The following is a 17,608-nucleotide window of genomic DNA, read 5'->3' as shown; positions in this document are numbered from 1 at the left end:
CCTACACAACATTTGTTTAATGACCAATGAACCTGAGCTGAACCCTGAAATTGAGCTAGAAAATGTCCCAGTACCTAATACTCAGGACTCTTCCAGAGGGAGTATTATAAGATCGGCTTTTATTTCTAGGCATTTCAGTTAAAAATTCTCATATGGGTATCATCAACCTACAGCAGTCCACTGCTGGACATAGGCCTCTCCAATTGCTCGCCACTGAGCACAATCCTCGGCTTCCCTCATCCAGCTCTTGCCAGCCACCCTGCACAGATCATCACTCCACCACTTCACAGTTTCGACTCAAGAACATGTTTACCCTAACAGTTATCAGTTGTCCGGCTAATATGGGTATATAAGTTGGAACCGAGCAGTGAGCACCGTTATTGTAATGCAGATAGTATTATTTATTTTGAAGATGTATGATTAAATTTGATTTTGTTAATTTTGATAATTTTTTTACCAAAAAAGTAAATAGTACGAGGTTAGACTTTTGAAACTCCTTATTTTATTTATCTACATAAGAGTCATATTTTGCTTACTATCTAATAAATAAAGTCAATGTGATTATGAGTTATTTATTTAAATTATTTTTCACTACAATCTCTTTTAGCCTGATTATATTTTTTAATATCCTCTGCAGCTTCCCTCTCAGCCTTCGCTTTTAGATATACTTCTTCGGCTGCCTTCATCATCCACTCTCTTTCCTTTTTTTGGAATTGAAAGAGTTCGTCTTCTCTTCTCTCTTTCTTTTCATAAGATTCTTTTCTAAAATTAAATTCCTCCTGAATTACCCTGGTGCGCACATTCCCTCCTGTAATTAAATAAAATGCAATTGTTATACATCTATATTTGTAACATTTTAGTAATCTACATAATGTATATTTATGATTTTGAAGTGATGATAGCTTTAGTGGTAATTAAGGTATTAATGGGTGGTTTCAAATCCCACAATTGGATTGAGCTACTATAGTCGAATTATTAATTAGACTGAGTAAAATGTGATAGTCAATTCATCTGATTCAATACAATTAAAGTGAAGTTATAAAAAGATATTGATATATTTAGATTAGATTTACAAATTGCATTATTTGTGACACAACTTTTATGTATTTTTTTTTATGTTTGTTCACTGATATCTTCTTTTTTCTTCCTACCTATGTTGATAGCCTTGAGAGGCTTCTCCTTGAAGTGTAGGTGAGCTCATGGTGCTCAAGCCGGGTGTGTTGCTAACACTGGCCCTAGCAAGATCTTCGCAGAATCTACAACCGGATCGGAAATGCGACTCACTGAGAAGATCCAGCGAGAAACTCAGTGGGCTGTCTATGGGTTAATTCGATCGTCGAGACCTTCGTCGCAAGCGACGGGTTCAGCAAGGACAATGACCGGTGCTTGTGGTGCCTAAAAGAACCGTTAATGGGTCGGGAGGATTCGTAATGACGTGCTTAAGGCAACGTCGACTGTTTACCATTCAGTCCACAGGATCGGGTATGTGATATCTGCATCAAATGTAGGCCAACAACAAAATTTGTATTTTTGTTTTTATACACTCTCAAGGTTGTTCTGACATTTTCGAATTGAATTTTTTTTTACATTTTTAACTTACCTCCTAAGGAGGCTGCACCACAGTCAGTCTGCCGGGACCCAGAACGACGCGGTGGAGTGTCACGACGTGGTGGAGTGTCACGACTTGGTGGAGTGTCACGACTGGGTGGAGTGTCACGACATGGTGGAGTGTCACGACTTGGTGGAGTGTCACGACTTGGTGGAGTGTCACGACTTGGTGGAGTGTCACGACTGGGTGGAGTGTCACGACGTGGTGGAGTATCACGACGTTGTGGGGTGTCACGACATGATAGACTGTAATGCATAGGCGTGGTGCCTGCAACATTTCCTGAAAAAATACAAGATCAATAGTTCTACACATTACTTGCGTTTATTATTAAGTAATGAACATGTGCTCTAGCTCAATCAATGATTTGTAAGGTATGCATACAACAAAGATCAATCAGAATTGTTTGGAAAACCTCACTGCATTCAAACATATGAAAGCAATTATATATCCACCATGTGCATGGATGTACTTTGTGCATTTCTTTTTTTATCTACCCAGAGAAGCAAAAAAAAAGGTTACCATTTTGTAACAAAGAAGGCGTTTTATGTTTTTAAGTATGCATAAAGAAACCCTAATTACTTTACCTACTTTTTGTTAAAAATTTGAATAGCTATCAATTATAAAAAATTGTATCAAGGTTTTTTTATTAGCTCTTGCACATGTTGGGTTCATAAAGTATTTTGTCATCACATGGTTACTGTTTCATTATAATCAATAGAAATATTTATTTGTACAAATGTGTTTTAAGAAACCTGCGCTCATTTAGATAATTTATATTATAAACTTTATTTAAAGAATATTTACCTTGTGATGAAGCTCCACCACAAACTGTAAGATGGGACCCCATAAGATGCATATGAGTGTTCACACTTTGGTCTGTAAAAAGATATGCATTTTAATTTTCCAACTGTGCCAATATTTTGATTTTCATCAAACTGCTTTACCCTAACTAATTAATATAGATAATTAAGAAAAACAGGCAAAAAGATGGGCTATAAATGTGAGAGAAAAGTAAGACTAAAAATATACATACATTCTTCAGCTGATGATCTTGCACAGCTTACACTCAGAACTTCATCATTCTGTTGTGGTTGCGCTGCTGCTGGAACTGATGATTCAAGCTCCATTGCAATATCTAGAAATAAAACAATAAAATCTTTAATTATGTATGGTAGAATAAAAGTGATAGTTGGAGTAGAGGAAAGAAAGAATTTTAGTTCTTAATCAGAATGTGGTATATTCATTATGATTATTAAAATGGTTTCTTGAGTGAAAATCTTATCAGGTATTGTCGCGCATGTTATTTATCTAGTTTTTAGCACAGTAATACATGTAGTTCAACTCATATAGATATATAACAATAATCAAAAGACCCTCCATGCCACCACGTTCTTACTGTTTTTTGTGAGAGAGCATGTGAGATTGAAGCGCTTATCTCAAATTTTTAAGATTCACTTACCTTCAGAACTGTAAATGGTATCACTGTCAATGACACCCCTGAGTTCCACATCAGTCTGATCCAGTAGAACCTCAGCAAAAATAAGGGTCTCATTGCTGCTACCAGGCTGTGGCTCATTTGGAATACACTGTCCGCCACCAGTCTTCATTCTCTGACGCTTTTCATTAGCCAAAAAGTGCTTCCTCCGTGTTTTTAAATTATCCCAGCACTTCTTGAGCTGGGCCTCACTTCGCTAAAACAAATGATAAATAAGAATAGCATGGTATATATAGACAAGTAAAAATCAGATACAAGTAATATAAATAAATATCTACCTTTGCATTTGATTCAATTGAATTGAATTCTTCTGTTAAATGTACCCACAAAAGTTTTTTTGTGTTTTGACTAGCTGTCATGGTCGCAGTTTTGTGCAGATTATATTTTAAAATTAATTCTTGTAGGCAAGTCTTCTCGCTTTCGCTAAATACTTGCCTGGACGTCATTATAGAAAAACTGAAACGACAAATAATTTACTGCATCGTAATTTCACGTAAAATCTATAAAAAACTTTGCTTAGGCAGTGAGTAATAAAGGACAAAAATATTTAAACATTTGAGTTAACTTAAAGTTAACTATTTGATAAATAAAACACCACAATCATAACTTACCTGAATAATAAACCGGTGGTTGTGGAAAAGCACTTCAAAAAGACGATGCAATCAAATTCAACAAAGAAACAGCGAATAAAAATACAAAGCCGGGTTCCTGGAGGAGCTATTATTCAAAAACCGAAATCTAAATTATTAATCATGGGTTAGAAAAACGAAAACCTTCTATTTCACCGCACGCGCACGTATTTATGAGTCTCTCAACTAAAACATCAAACAAGTTCGGTGCGTCTAGTGTCAAACAGACAGTGGTAGCTTGACTTTGACATTAAACAATGACCATAAACTACAGAACTCTGTAGGTTTGATGCTAGCTTGATCAAATTTTCCTCAAACTGATGTTGTCGTGGTGACGCAATAGCACCTTTCTACCTCACTCGAGGACAGTTGAGGAATATTGTAATGGTCGACTAAAAATACCAAACTCGAGTAAGTTTGGGAGGAATATTCGAGCATCATCGGATGAGTTTAGAGTGGAGGACTATTTTACGAAACGTCTAAAGATACGGGCATTTGAGTGTGCTTGTCAATTTTGTGTGCTTCACGATAAAATAAAACAGAAACACTAATATTTGAACGCATTATGTATAAGTATGGCAAAAGGCAAGTGGCTTCTGTTTTTATGATTTGTTTACGGCTTACGGTTGCTTGACCTTATAGCTTAGCTTAAATATAATTCGATAATTATATTAAAGGTACGTAAAATTTTACAATATTCTTTTATACGAAAAACAATATGAAGCGAAATGAAATGAAGTTAATTTATTTGAGACTAAACAGTTGGGATGAAATAAAATGAAAGGAGATTAGATAAAGAAATGTTTCGGTAAGGTGGTGGGTGGTGGCTATTTACTAAGTTTAATGGAGTTTTTGGAGGGGTCCAAGAAGCCACAGTTTCTTACATTTGTGCACTTTGACGGACGCTAAGCAGTTTTTGAACACGCCACAATAAATGTACTTTTAAAAGTGAAGAAAAACTTAATTAACAAAACGTTATTATTAGCATAACTTCCTTCTCGTCTCCCGAAGCGAAGCGCTGCTCTTGCTAGGGCTAGTGTTAGCAAATTCTCTCAAGTTGAGCCCGTGAGCTCGCTTGCTCGTTCGGTTACGCTAGCATAACCATCTACGGTTACCTACCTACCTACAAACCTAACCAATCCACGGGGCCGTCCTTCAGCCAACAAAATAAAATAAAAAGTAAAACAATTTTATATTTTTCCATTTTAATTATCAACACGTACAAATTTCCTTTAACATTTTACATAATAATAATTTAAACAATATATACAATACATGACAATATATACATTGTTCAAGCATTTCCCGAACATCTGAAGGCTCCTCATCATCGCGCGATCCACGGGTTCCATTGAACTCATTTATATACGACTTTACGTCTCTGGCGTTAACAATCATATTGCGTTGTGTTTGGTGCGAAGCGGTAATGCAGATACAGGGCGGCTTGAGGCGACCTCACGACCTCACGCCCGCGGGGCTGGGCCGCGCGCGCGTCAGCACCCCTCGTAGTTCTCGGTCTTCATATCGTTGAGCCCCAGCTCCTCGTTCTGTTCGAACGTGCGCACGTACCGCTCGACCTTAAGCCCTGAAATTATATTAATAGTAAATGACAGTGGGTCCCCGGGGGGCGCAGCTAAGTAAGGAGAGGGGCCGGCGGGCTCACCGTCGTCGGGGGTCAGGGGGTCGTCGGCCAGGCTCTGCACGTACGAGTTCCCGGCGGGGTCGTCCAGCACCACCGTCACCGGCTCCTTCAGCTCCAGCACGTCGGTGAGCCGCTCAATGAACCTGCGAGTTATAATTATGTACGTAACAAGGGAACTTGAGGTCTTGTATCGTGAGGTCTGGTCGCTGCGTACCGCTGCAGGGCGGGTTGCGGCGCGCTGTCCCCGGTGAGGGCAGGGCAGTGCCGGAGCTGGTCCCGGGTGGCGCGCAGTAGGCCCTCGGCGGTCGTGAAGCGGCCCCCCAGCGCGTGGCCCCCCACCTCCAGCTCCAACGACGGGATGCTCATGCTGCACGTCTCCGACTGTCGGCGGCACATGCAACACGACGTTCACTATCTAGTACGGCTCATCACACATATACAAGAAGCGTCGAGTCGAAATATCGTCTCTATCGCACCCTTCAAAGGTTGATCAAATTGAAGCAGGAATTCACTGAGCGGTTGTGTACACTGTTCGCATTCTCATAAGAAGACAGAATTTAAAAAAAAGTCTGTTCCAATCACTTTGAAATAGTTACGCATTGGTAAACATGCGGAGCGCGGGGTATGAACAACAAACGATTAATATTTACTGTGTTGTCTTTACTTATTTCACAGTTCACAAAATTTATCTTACCACTCATATTGGAAACATATGACTATATTATGATCCTCCGAGCCGACTTGTTGACGTACCTTGAGTATATCTCTGGAGAAGTCGTCTTTAGTGGCCACCCGGACCTCAAATCTCACACCCATATCTTCTATACCGCCACCGGATTTTACCTGCGCATACAAAAACATATCACTGGCATTTGCAGCAATACGCGCAGAAATAGGCAAAGATTAGTACCATTCTGTTTAATTTTTGTAAAAAAGTCGCGCGTCCCAGTTCCAACGGTGACCCCTCGTGTGACGGTGAGGCTGGTCCGCACATGTAGTATCCTAACAAAAGCCACCGACCTTGACACATGAGGTCAAACTCTCAATCGCACAGAACATCTCCCTCCCAACTAAAGGCCTTTTCATCTCAAAACTATTTGACGCTTCGCATAAAGATTAAGATGAAATGAAATCAAAACCTCAACCTAGTGTCTCAAAGCGCGTCCTATTTCAGTAACACTACCACTAGCTAAGCTAAGTCCTTCCTGTTGTGACTCTCGCATCACACGAGGACGTCGACGCGCAATAAAAATCGAGATCTTATCCTCTTCATCTTCATATACCACTAGTGGTCCCCCTCGGTCCCCCCGGGGGACGGCGGCCGGGGACGCTCACCTCGTTGGTCCGGTGTCCGCAGTAGTCGCACGTCGTCGCCATGATGACAACTTCCTTGAAGTGCGGTATTTCTGTGGGCAGGGGGACATTTAAACATACTGTTACGCGCTGGGGTTCGGGATAAATAGAATTACACCGAAGTAAAACTTAAAAACTGTATTCAACACTTAGAACACTTAGAACAACAAACACTTTAAAACTCTCAATTCTCTTGTTCCGCTCGCTACAGGTGATCCGTTCGCTGTTTCGCTTCGAGTAGACCCGATTACTGACTGACTGCGTACCATCCCTACAACGCGATACCTCATCCCTAGAATTATCGAGAATATTCCACACTTCTCTAGTAGTAGTTTCCGTTACCTGACAATAGATGGCGTTGCAATTCTCGAGCATTCTAGATCCTTCTATATTCGTTCGACTATTCGGCGATATGTGGCGTTACTCTTACCGGCGTAGCAATACGTCTACTGTAAACTAGTATTTTACTCACTGGTGATCTTCATGTTGGTGTTCGCGGGCGAGTTGCAGTCGGGGCAGTTGGTCCTGAACTGCAGGACCTCGTCGGCGGTCATCTGCTCCAGGCTGCACTCGGCCGGGTCCGCCGGAGTCAGGAGCTTCTCCGAGAAGGGTGTCAGCGGGGTCGGGGTCAGGTCGTCTTGCACCTGAGGACGGATATAACGACACCACTGAGACAATTTCAAAACATACTCAGAAAGAACCTCCTTTTTTGAAGTCGATTGCGAATGACCTCGTATGTGCCATGATTGTCCTGCATTGGACACAAATATAACTACTTCACTGTCAACATCATATAGGGAATGACCAACACTGACAGGGTTAATAACACAGTAGTGAGTCCAGAACTCACCTCGTCGTGCATGAATATGCCCAGCTGGTGGTTCTGGGCTTTGCTCCGTTTGAAATCGGTCCGTTCACAGCGAGGATCCTTCTTCGGCATTTGGGGGTTCTCGATGAAGCAATTCCCTGTTAAGACAGCTTCATTTATAGTTCATACGCACAAAATGAATTGAACATTCTTCCTCACAGGAGATATTAAGTGATTAAGAACCAACCTAAATTGAGGCTGTATGACTGTGCGTGATTTGTCCATTAAAAAAAAGTACCATCAAATGAACAATTGCAACCTTGGTTCGGAATATAACTAACCGCTTATATCCTCAAGCTGTAGTGTCCAAGGAGTAGACAGATCCTTCAATGCTTGAAGCTTAGACACAAACTCGTCAATCTTAGCCGCCGCATCGGGGTGCTGACTCCGTCTAGATTCTTGATCTTGATTCAGACCGGTTATAGCTCGCGATATAATTCCTTCGACAGTTGTCACCTCTGGAAATTTTGGTAATTTAAATACAGAGCACCATCGGGAGACGGGTGAATGAGGTCACGGCCCGTCTGATATTAAGTGGTTATCTGAGTCCATAGTCATACCGACCATAGACATAAGACAAAGACATATGGTAAAAACTGGTTGGTGATAGCCATTCTAGATCATGTCTTCTGTCAGGTTTTTAATAACTTTAACTATATATTCGAGGGTGATGGCATTGGTCTAAGGGCGTCAGTAAGCACTTACACTGGATGGCCGAAAGTTCCATCAAAAGTCATGTTCGTAAGCAGTTTCCTACAAATCCATTCAAATTTCTATTACTATACTCTACTTTACTATAATTAATCAATTGAATCTGAATGCCTCCACAATCTCATAAAAGAATCTACCTTGCTACTTAGTAACGCTGATAATAGCACTGTTTCTACGATCAATTCTTTACAACTCTGTTTGTTTTAAGTGATTTGACTGATTCTTGTATACAATAAGGGTAGACAGACCGACTCACCCCCTTTCTGACTCTGTGCTGCTATCTCAAAGTCCAGCTCGGGTATCCTGACGCTGGTGTAGTCACTTTTGACCACTTGCCTGTTCAGATCCTGTTGGGATTCAACACGCAGCTTCCATCTGGAATAACAAACTATTGGGTAAACATCTCATAGATTAATTGCATCATTACTTGCTGTATAAATGAAAGTATAAGGATACTATGTATGTATGTATCTATATATTAATACATGAAGCAAAAACGTTGTATCCCTTTTTACGAAAATTGCGTGGACGGAGGAGTATGAAATTTTGCACACTTATAGAGAATATAGAGAAGAAGTGCATAACGCAAATATTTTTTTAAAATAATGCATAAAAAATACATTAAATCAATAAAGAAGACATTACACACACTACATACCATCTATTTGACGCACACACGCATGCATACTATTTATTGTCAAACTTTTGTTCTTGACGTCTGTTGTCAAATTGAGAATAGATTAAATATTGTTTGTCTTTGTTAATATTTTTTATAGTGTAGTCTTGGTGAAATTTGAGATTATAGAAGTATAAAATACAATCATAATAGTGTACAAACTTACAATTCCAATTAATTATAGTCGAATTTCGACTACTGCGGGACCTCTAGTTAATATTTAATTAGTAATGTTTGTAATTACAATATAACGCAATGATAAAGAAATGTTATTTATTTTGTAATGGTACACGTACTAACTGTTACATCAAAAATTACTTTGATTTGTTTTAATTGTTCATGAATTTTTGTAGACTCAATTGTAATATAATAAATCTATGTTTAGCTAAGACTGAGTTTAGAGAGACTGTTGTTCTTTAATAGACAACTATGTACAGGATATATCAGCGCTAAACACCCGCTCGTCTGACCAAGTCTGTTTGGTAGAGAATTCAAAAATACCTGACTCCGAGCTCCTCATATTCTCCTCCTGGTTGAATCTCGTTGTTCTGATAGCCGCACTCCTCGCAAGAAAACGACATTATCACTACATTCTTGTAGTGCGGTATCCTGGTGAGCAATACCCTGGTCATTCCCTGATGGCAAAAAATGGCAATTGGTTATGGTAATGTCACTGGGGTAATATTTATATTTCTTTTGTTATATTAAATAAGTACCAGTGTCGTATTACAGATACTCAAAGAACAATTGTAAGCTATTTACAATTTTAAAAGTGGCTACAAATTACCGAAAAAGGTCACAGGCGGGCACATCACGATGCTCAGCAATGAGCGATCGACTGAAGGAGGGGGACCACACATGGACAGAACAATAAAGCTGATTTATAATATGTCGCCATATAATAAACCAGTCATGGGCCATCAGATGTGATGGCTAAGCCACTGGCACTTAGTGCATAATATAGTTCTTTAAGAGGATGAAAGGTGGTAAATAATTTCATTATGAAAATTTGTTTGTAAGAAATAATTTAAATTTTTTTTTTTTCGTGTCTCTATTAGCTTTGGCGATCTTAAATGCTTTATCAATAAAAAATCCTGTTTTTTCACTTTTACGTAATAAAATAATGATAAAAAGAAATGTGGCGTCTGTGGTATTTATTGAATCTCGAACATTCGATGAACACTAATTATACTGCAACACAATAAAAGGACTTAAAGAGATTAGCTAGCTAGCGCGTAGCTGCTGTAGTATCGAGGTTGAAATATCATGTTGAAACAGGAGAAACGGCGAAACCGGTAAATATATTAAACGTATGACACACTTCGACGTTCAGATTAAAATGTCATTAATGATCTAAGTAAAACTCAATTAACTTGTTACAAATCATTATAAAACACAAACCTCGGTATCGATAGTAAAGTTTTGATTCATACGATTGATTTCTAATAGGATAATAATGGTTTTCGAGAAAAATCTCATGGTGCAGTTAAACTTACATTTGAATGACAATTTATGCAAAATGACTCGATTTCCGTGACTTCTGGGTCGGGGTCCTCGGCTGTAAGGTCTCTGAACATTGGTTTAAGGTTGGCGGAACACATTTTTGGAGACGAAAATCGAAGAAACTATACCGCAATGCGTATGTTTATAAGTGCGTGGAAGGCAATGTGAAAATGACAGACAGCAATGACAATAATGACAGTAGTAGTAGTTATATTTTTCCAAATGGCAAGGCAGTATCATACCATACAGACTGATCTTTTATAAAAAAAAAATTAATGAAAAATGACAGTATGAAATGAAATGAAGTTGATTAATTAAGAACAATAACCAATTGCTATGAAATGAAATGAGATGATATGGGATGAAATATAGTCTCACTAAAATAGTGATTATTTACTGAGACTTTTTCAGTGTACTTTTTGGAAGATCCCGAGAAGCTATAATACGTCCAGCGGCTTTGTTTCATTTGTGCACTTTTACAGATATTAAAAAGTTAATAAACCACCGTTATTACAGATTTAAACCTGAAGAAACACTAAATAGACAAAATAAAACAATTCATTCAACTTCGCTCCTCGCGTTCCCGCCAAAAAGTCCAAGTCGCTGACAAATGGAAATTACTAGTTTGCTTCGCTCATTGGATAGGCAAAAGAAATACGTACGTGACACCCAAAACGTGGGTAAAAAAACTTCAGAGGTGTCAAGGGACACCCGGATGGAACGAAGTTCCTTTCGATTAATTAGTGAAGGAATTGTAATTTTTTTTTAAGTTATAATAATAAGTTACGGCATTATGAAGAAGAAAAAAACAATACTATGAACTAAATTACTATTGTTGAAACGCTATCTCGAGAAACTGTACTCATTACGCGGACCAATCGGATACGAGCAATGTCACGCAATAAGCGCCTACACGTTGATTGGTCAGAATGACAGATCTAAAAAGTGTCGTGACAACTTTTCGTAAGAATTTTTCCGTCTAGCCCCCTTTCACAACGCGCGTTAAGGAACTTCGTTCCAAAAGAAGACTTTTTTTTTTAAAATGACTGTCGCGAAAGAAATTATCTGATATAGTAATAACGCAGGATAAAATTTAATAAGAGCGAACGGAACAAAACGAGATGAGATGAAATGAAACAGTGTTTCAGTAAAATGATGGGAATTTACTGATACGTCAATGTACTTTTTGGATAATCCCAAGAAGCCGCATCCAGAGACTATATTTAATTTCCCCTTTCTTGTACCCTTTCACTATACTGCATTAATAATTCACCATTAGACGTTTAAATCCAAAAGAAACAATAAAATAAAAACCCAAACTATTTCACACGGCTTAACTACTCGCGTACCGTTGCAAAGAGTCATAGACCCCGATATGTGTATAATTTGTAATAGAAGATATCGTTTTGATAAAGGCAATCTATTACATAATTTGTACATTTTATGAAATGCACGATCACATTTAAATTCTAAAACAAATATTGATAGATGACAGCACTGTAAGCATCTGTTTTCCGACCATAAGATGACGATAGTTTAAAATATATCGTTGCTCTGTTATGAAAATGGTATCGGTCGATATCTCAACTACATAATATTATTATATCGGCATAGCATTCCTTCAGATGTTTGAAGTAAACCTTAACTTTTCTTTGTATAGGAATTAGTTTAAGAAAGTAGTACAAGATGGCGCTATTCTAAATTTTCTAAAGATACAAATAACATGAAATTTTTAATTTTTGTGATATTAAAGTAGCAACTGAGGTGAAGGTTCAACAAGTGGTGAGTGCTTGAGACGTTGCTTTTAATTAGCTACATACTTGCAAAAAAAGGAGTAATCCCGGACTACATTCATAACTGTCTTCTTTGGCCTTTTAGCGTTCTGCCAGTTTAAGTAACTAATTTATAGTGAAGCCTGCAATGCGTTACAGTTGACTTGAAAAAAATATTAAGCTGGTTGTCCGGGTTTTTGTGTCTAATCGCTTCAAGACGGAAGTAAAATCGTATTCAATGTGTATTTTAGTACTTAAAACGCATTTTTAACTTTATTTTCAAGGTTCAATGATGTCACCGAAGTCGGCGTGACCTCGGAGCGAGGAGCCGATGACGTAACGTAAATATTTCGGTCGATTTCATAAAGATTCATTGAACACAGCTAAATTGAAAAGTAAATAGTTATTTTCGGTATCAAATTTCAATAAGGACACATGAGATAAACTTTTTTGTGGAAATGTAAGCTTTATTCCGATAGTCGAACGGATAAATTTGCGCGTCGTTCTGACATTGTGTCAAAATTTCACGTTCGGAAACAGCTGAACGTTTTTGATTTTATCTGAAATGTAATCTGGTACTAATGTTTTTAAAAATAATATTTCTTTTCGTTTTATTATTCATTCGAATAGTTTTTATGTTTTAAGAGCTTGTTCTAAAGATTTTGAGGGTGGCGGATATGATATTTACACTAAGCGTAACATTCTTATAGGCGGAACAAAAACATGATTATTCATATTTAGCGTAATTAGAGAGATTTAATATGAAAAAGCTAGTAATTTAACTGTCTTTAGATAGTGGATGCTAGGTTTTGCGTGTTTCAGGGAGAACAATATGGATTTTTTATTTGACAAACGAAATAATGTTTCCGAACGTAAATGTGTTTTTAATTTAGCCGCGTAGCGCGTGGCCGGCCGCCTTCATACAGTTTTTTGAAATGCAAATATTTAGTTAGCATTCATACTATTCCTATCATTGTACCAAAAATACTTTACTAAGACACATTATTACAGTTCTCACGACTCATTCTAATCGTAAGTAGCATTGAAGAATTTATAGATTTGATTGAGAGTTGAGTTCACGGGTTACCATACGTTAAGCTGTCACCGGCGTCCGTCGAGTCGAGCCCAAAATCAGCCTGGTCACGTCCCGTATGCTCAATTACGTTATTTATTGTTTAAGACTAAATGCCGTTTTAATAAATATAATTATCGCAGCGTTGATAACATTATTACGACACAGCTTCATGTATAAATATATCCATTATTGTCATTCGGAGCCCGGCTTTTTTAACAAAATTCTTTAATTCTATTAATATTGTGTAAAAATTTGTGAAGACGTGTGGATATTTGTAAGTAAATCACGTGTAAGCTGTTGAAATGATTTGTCTGAAAATTGATAGATACAGGCAGACCATTTCTTGGATTAGCACATCGTATAATTTTTATTCCGGTAATGCGTTCCTTGGGATAGCAATAGCAATGCGAATATAATGTTGTTTGACTTTAGTTTCACTTTAGTTCCGAGCTGCCAACAATAGATGGCATTGCACTAACCATAGAACCCACTATAATTCGATAATGCGCTCCCGTGGCTTATTAGTTCTATTTTAATGTTATTTTAATTTAACAAAATTACTATGATTTTACTTTGGTTAATTAGGTAGGTAAACAAAATATTTTTCGGCGAAAGATCTTCGTTTTGTCGTTACTTTTAAGCTAAAGTCGCAGGAAGTGATGGTGTGGGTGACAGAGGTTGGAGAGACTTCTCTGTGTGTCCGGGGCTCAAAGAAACGTAGGGAAGTTTTCTCTCTCTCTCTCTCTCTCTCTCTCTCTCTCTCTCTCTCTCTCTCTCTTTCTTTCTTTCTCTCTAAAAGGTATGTTATATAAAAACGAAAGATCTGTCAAGTTAACTATAGGTAGAGTTGATTCAGACAATCGTCAAAAATTCTCTGATCGTCCGATAGCACAGTATGCATCTGACTTTAATGTGGAAGTTTTTATTGTTTTGTGTTTCAGAACAATGGGCAAAGATGATAAAGAAGATACAGGATTTGGATTCAAGGACAAGGCGAAGGCGGAGGACACGCTGCGGCTCCTGGAGGAGCACGACCTGAACTACAGGAGGCTGACAGTGAGAGGACTTCTCGGTAGAGCGAAGAGGGTTCTGTCAAGTAAGTCCCCCCTACGGATCCACGGGACGTGCTTACGTAACCTCAGAGTGATTGCCGAATTAGTGCATAATCGGACTGTCGTTGCTGATGTCCATTGGCGACACGGGCAACTGACCGTCTGTCTGTTAAGGCAATAGACAAAGGACGTCGCAGTTAGTCATAAGATCTTTACACGTATTCACGAACGACTTCCATGATGAAAGAATGTGACTATTCTTAGTATGTCACGGAAGACCGCGAAGGCTTGGTGCCCCCGTCCAGTCTGTTGGTTTTTCTTCTTTTTTTTATAAGGTTAGGATTATTGGTGACCTGGAGGCCTTCTCAGTTTCACGAAGATATATTGGGGAGCAAAGTCAGCAAGGAATAGGATTTGCTAACAACTGCCCGAGCGCCTTCAGGAGACCTAACTAATAAAAGGCAACTGTTTCGCGTATGAGGTGTCTGTGTGCGGCGAGCTGTTAGTGTGTAATGACCTCACGTCACAGAGAGCTCGTCTGCCATCTCACTCCTCCGCTAACTCTAACTCTTCCAGTGACGAAAGCAGAAGAGAAAATCAAAAACATCAAAGAGGCCATGGAGGTGTTCGAGAACTGGCTCGCGGACCTCGACAAGAACAAGGAGCAAAAAGAGAAGCCCGAAAAGAAAGAGAAGAAAGATGACATTGAAAAAGATGATAAAAGCGATAAGGTACCGTTACGCCCTGGGGTTCGGGATAAATAAAACTTCCACTGAAGTACAAACTAAAACTCTATTTAACACTTAGAAGACTCACAGAACACTTTACAATTCGTAATTCGCTTGTTCCGCTTCGCTTCAGGTGATCCGTTCACTGTTTCGCTTCGAGTAGTTCCGATTACTAACTGCCTTCACGGCATCTCTGCAGTGCTTTTATAGTCGACTAGCCGCAGCCGTACTCGTCCGCTTCACTGGGCATTTAAAATTAACATTATTATTTATTGTCATTATTATTAGGGAGTCCAACACTCATATAAATATTAGGTTATCCATTAAGTACATGTATTTTTTACTTGGATACCAAATTTCAAGTCAATCGGATGCATGGTTCAGTAGTTATAACGGAACATCCGTAAAAACCACTGTAGATTTATGTATTAGTATAGATACGACATCTCTAGAATTATCGAGAACATTCCTGACAGGTCGAGTAGTTTTGATATGGGTTTCCGTTATTTGATAATAGATGGCGTTGTACTTATCGAGCGTTCTCGATTTTACTATTTCTTTTTATATTTGTTTATTCGACGATATGCGAACCATGATGCAAAAGAGAATTCAAGTCCATACTTGAATTGTCTTTTGCATCATGGCTGCTGTCCATAACCGACTTAGAACTGTCGCGATGTCGTTTCGTCTTACACCTTTTTATAATGTTTGTTATCGCGCAATTGGATTAAAATAACTATCATCTTCCTTAAGGAGTCAGATGTGGAAATGGAGGAAAAGAAAGAGAAAAAAAAGGAGCTACCCTCAGACACTGTGCCGGGCCTAGGCTTCAAGGATAAGTCTGCCGCAGAAGGGACCCTCAAAGTGTTGGACGGGAGAGACCCGGATTACCAGAGACTGGCCGTCAAGGGCCTTATAGGGAGAGCCAAGCGGGTGTTGACTTGTGAGTATGCTCTCAAATCTGTGTCACAATTTCTTGAGTACTGAATTCAGCCAGCAGAAAATCATTCGTAGTGCATCGCAGAAATTATTTTAATTAGCGGTGACGATGTCAGTGGCACTTAGTGGTCACTTTGCAGAGCTCATTATGTCCGCGAAAATCTAGAACCTCATCATCTTTCAGGCACCCGAGATGAGACTAAAGTATCGAACATCAAGGAGGCCATAACGGTCTTCGAGAAGTTCCTCGACGACTTCGAGAGCTTGCATCTGAGCAAAGAGAACAACCCGTACCTAAGTCTCGGCGTGGTGCGGGCCGCCGAGCAGCTGGCCGGGGAGAGCGTCACCGAGCAGCAGGTCCGTATTGTGCTGGGAATTCATCTTCTGAATCGCGTCAATCTTGACGGAGTGGTCCTGGTCGTCATGTAGTGCTGGAGACGCGAGACTTGATGAGTCTCACGATGTCCCGGCCTGGCCGCCCGGTGCTAGAGGCCGTCCTACTGCCCTCTGTTCGGGAACCTCCCATTGTAGTTTTGATTTGGTCGGCCTACCGACTTGACGTGCTCCCGCACTGTCTTCTACCCTCCATCCTTTTCGGAAGGCAGCGGCTTGGCTCTGCCTCTGACATTACTGAAGTTCATGGACGACGGTAATCAGTCACCACCAGGTGGTTCATATGCTCGTGTGCCTACAAGAGCAATAAAAAATTTTCTTTACTGTACGTTGAGGCCTTCTATGAACCGGCCATCAATAGGAATTAAAATACAGTAATTAATTCAACACGTCCGCGTTGTGATGTAGATATTGTTGTCTTTTGATGACAGTAATGGCCAATCCTTGAACCAGATAGCGGCAGTCTCTAGATCCTCGCCATCAAACAGTACGGTCGGATCGTTCCTCTCATCTCCTTGGACGATCTGACTGAAAATTTTCAGTAGGAAGTCAGTGATAGTAAAAGCTACTCCAGACGTAGAAGCGGCTATATCGCTTCAACGAGCAGCCGCTGTCGAATTTACCTCTCGAAACTCTGAACCCCACAGAAATCGTTCATAGCCGCCTACTCCTCCGTCAATGGAGAATACAAGAGGCTGAGGACCGTGGAGGAGTCGGAGGGGGGCCTCACTTGGGACATCGTTAGGAACAACGCGCTCAAACCGCTCAAAGCCACGGTATGTTATAGTTCATCTAATTGTAATGTTCAACTTTGTGCGAAGCCTGCGCTATATATCCGTCTCGCTCCCGCAGCATGCTGAGGCGAAGCTGTTCAACGAAGAAGGCGAACCGACCCCGGAACATTTAGAGTTAATACTGTGGGCGTACTCACCGGAGGCGGCCCGCCTCAAGAAGTGCCTTCCCGAGGTGGAAACAGAAGTTAGCCGGAAGAGAAGAAGCAGCGCGCAAGAAGAGTCTCCGGCTAAAAAGAAGAAGGATTGAGTTTTTGTTGAATAAAATTTGTGTTTACTTGTTGTTTTCTTCCAAACACTGAATTAAATAAACATTCTAGATATTAAGACCTCATACGTCATCATGTTTATCAACCTGTTATAGTCCTCAGT

At 39.6% G+C, this 17,608-nt stretch overlaps 3 protein-coding genes across 8 annotated transcripts; 1 reads left to right on the top strand and 2 right to left on the bottom strand.

Moving 5' to 3' along the window:
• Positions 1 to 558: 558 nt before the first annotated feature.
• Positions 559 to 4,220, bottom strand: LOC119629119 (uncharacterized). Of its 2 annotated transcripts, XM_038013925.2 has the most exons (7): positions 3,716 to 4,220; positions 3,383 to 3,560; positions 3,069 to 3,300; positions 2,643 to 2,744; positions 2,414 to 2,485; positions 1,601 to 1,888; positions 559 to 808 (listed from the first exon to the last, which is right to left on the bottom strand). In XM_038013925.2, exons 2-7 carry the CDS (start codon positions 3,548 to 3,550, stop codon positions 582 to 584), a joined length of 1,089 nt encoding a protein of 362 aa, XP_037869853.1. In that variant the 5' UTR covers positions 3,551 to 3,560; positions 3,716 to 4,220; the 3' UTR covers positions 559 to 581. The 2 variants fall into 2 exon arrangements, with proteins under 2 accessions (XP_037869853.1, XP_037869854.1); XM_038013926.2 differs by lacking the exons at positions 2,414 to 2,485; positions 2,643 to 2,744.
• A 701-nt stretch (positions 4,221 to 4,921) lies between these two features.
• Positions 4,922 to 11,163, bottom strand: LOC101739625 (zinc finger protein ZPR1). The gene is made up of 11 exons (XM_004922097.5): positions 10,480 to 11,163; positions 9,485 to 9,618; positions 8,564 to 8,682; positions 7,878 to 8,054; positions 7,579 to 7,694; positions 7,201 to 7,372; positions 6,711 to 6,781; positions 6,129 to 6,218; positions 5,590 to 5,756; positions 5,397 to 5,518; positions 4,922 to 5,318 (listed from the first exon to the last, which is right to left on the bottom strand). The coding sequence occupies exons 1-11, from the start codon at positions 10,582 to 10,584 to the stop codon at positions 5,227 to 5,229; spliced, it is 1,365 nt and encodes a 454-aa protein (XP_004922154.1). The 5' UTR covers positions 10,585 to 11,163; the 3' UTR covers positions 4,922 to 5,226.
• Positions 11,164 to 12,126: 963 nt separating this feature from the next.
• LOC101739385 (uncharacterized) lies at positions 12,127 to 17,513 on the top strand. Of its 5 annotated transcripts, XM_012693409.4 has the most exons (8): positions 12,205 to 12,268; positions 12,543 to 12,599; positions 14,275 to 14,429; positions 14,962 to 15,116; positions 15,867 to 16,056; positions 16,237 to 16,409; positions 17,093 to 17,221; positions 17,298 to 17,513. In XM_012693409.4, exons 3-8 carry the CDS (start codon positions 14,279 to 14,281, stop codon positions 17,484 to 17,486), a joined length of 987 nt encoding a protein of 328 aa, XP_012548863.1. In that variant the 5' UTR covers positions 12,205 to 12,268; positions 12,543 to 12,599; positions 14,275 to 14,278; the 3' UTR covers positions 17,487 to 17,513. The 5 variants fall into 5 exon arrangements, with proteins under 5 accessions (XP_004922153.1, XP_012548863.1, XP_004922152.1 ...); XM_004922096.5 differs by lacking the exon at positions 12,543 to 12,599 and having other exon boundaries at positions 12,127 to 12,268; XM_004922095.5 differs by lacking the exons at positions 12,205 to 12,268; positions 12,543 to 12,599 and adding an exon at positions 12,868 to 13,290.
• Positions 17,514 to 17,608: the final 95 nt, after the last annotated feature.

This window comes from Bombyx mori, chromosome 11, assembly GCF_030269925.1.
Source record: "Bombyx mori chromosome 11, ASM3026992v2".
Classification (NCBI taxonomy): domain Eukaryota; kingdom Metazoa; phylum Arthropoda; class Insecta; order Lepidoptera; family Bombycidae; genus Bombyx; species Bombyx mori.
This window is presented reverse-complemented; position numbering and strand designations above follow the sequence as displayed.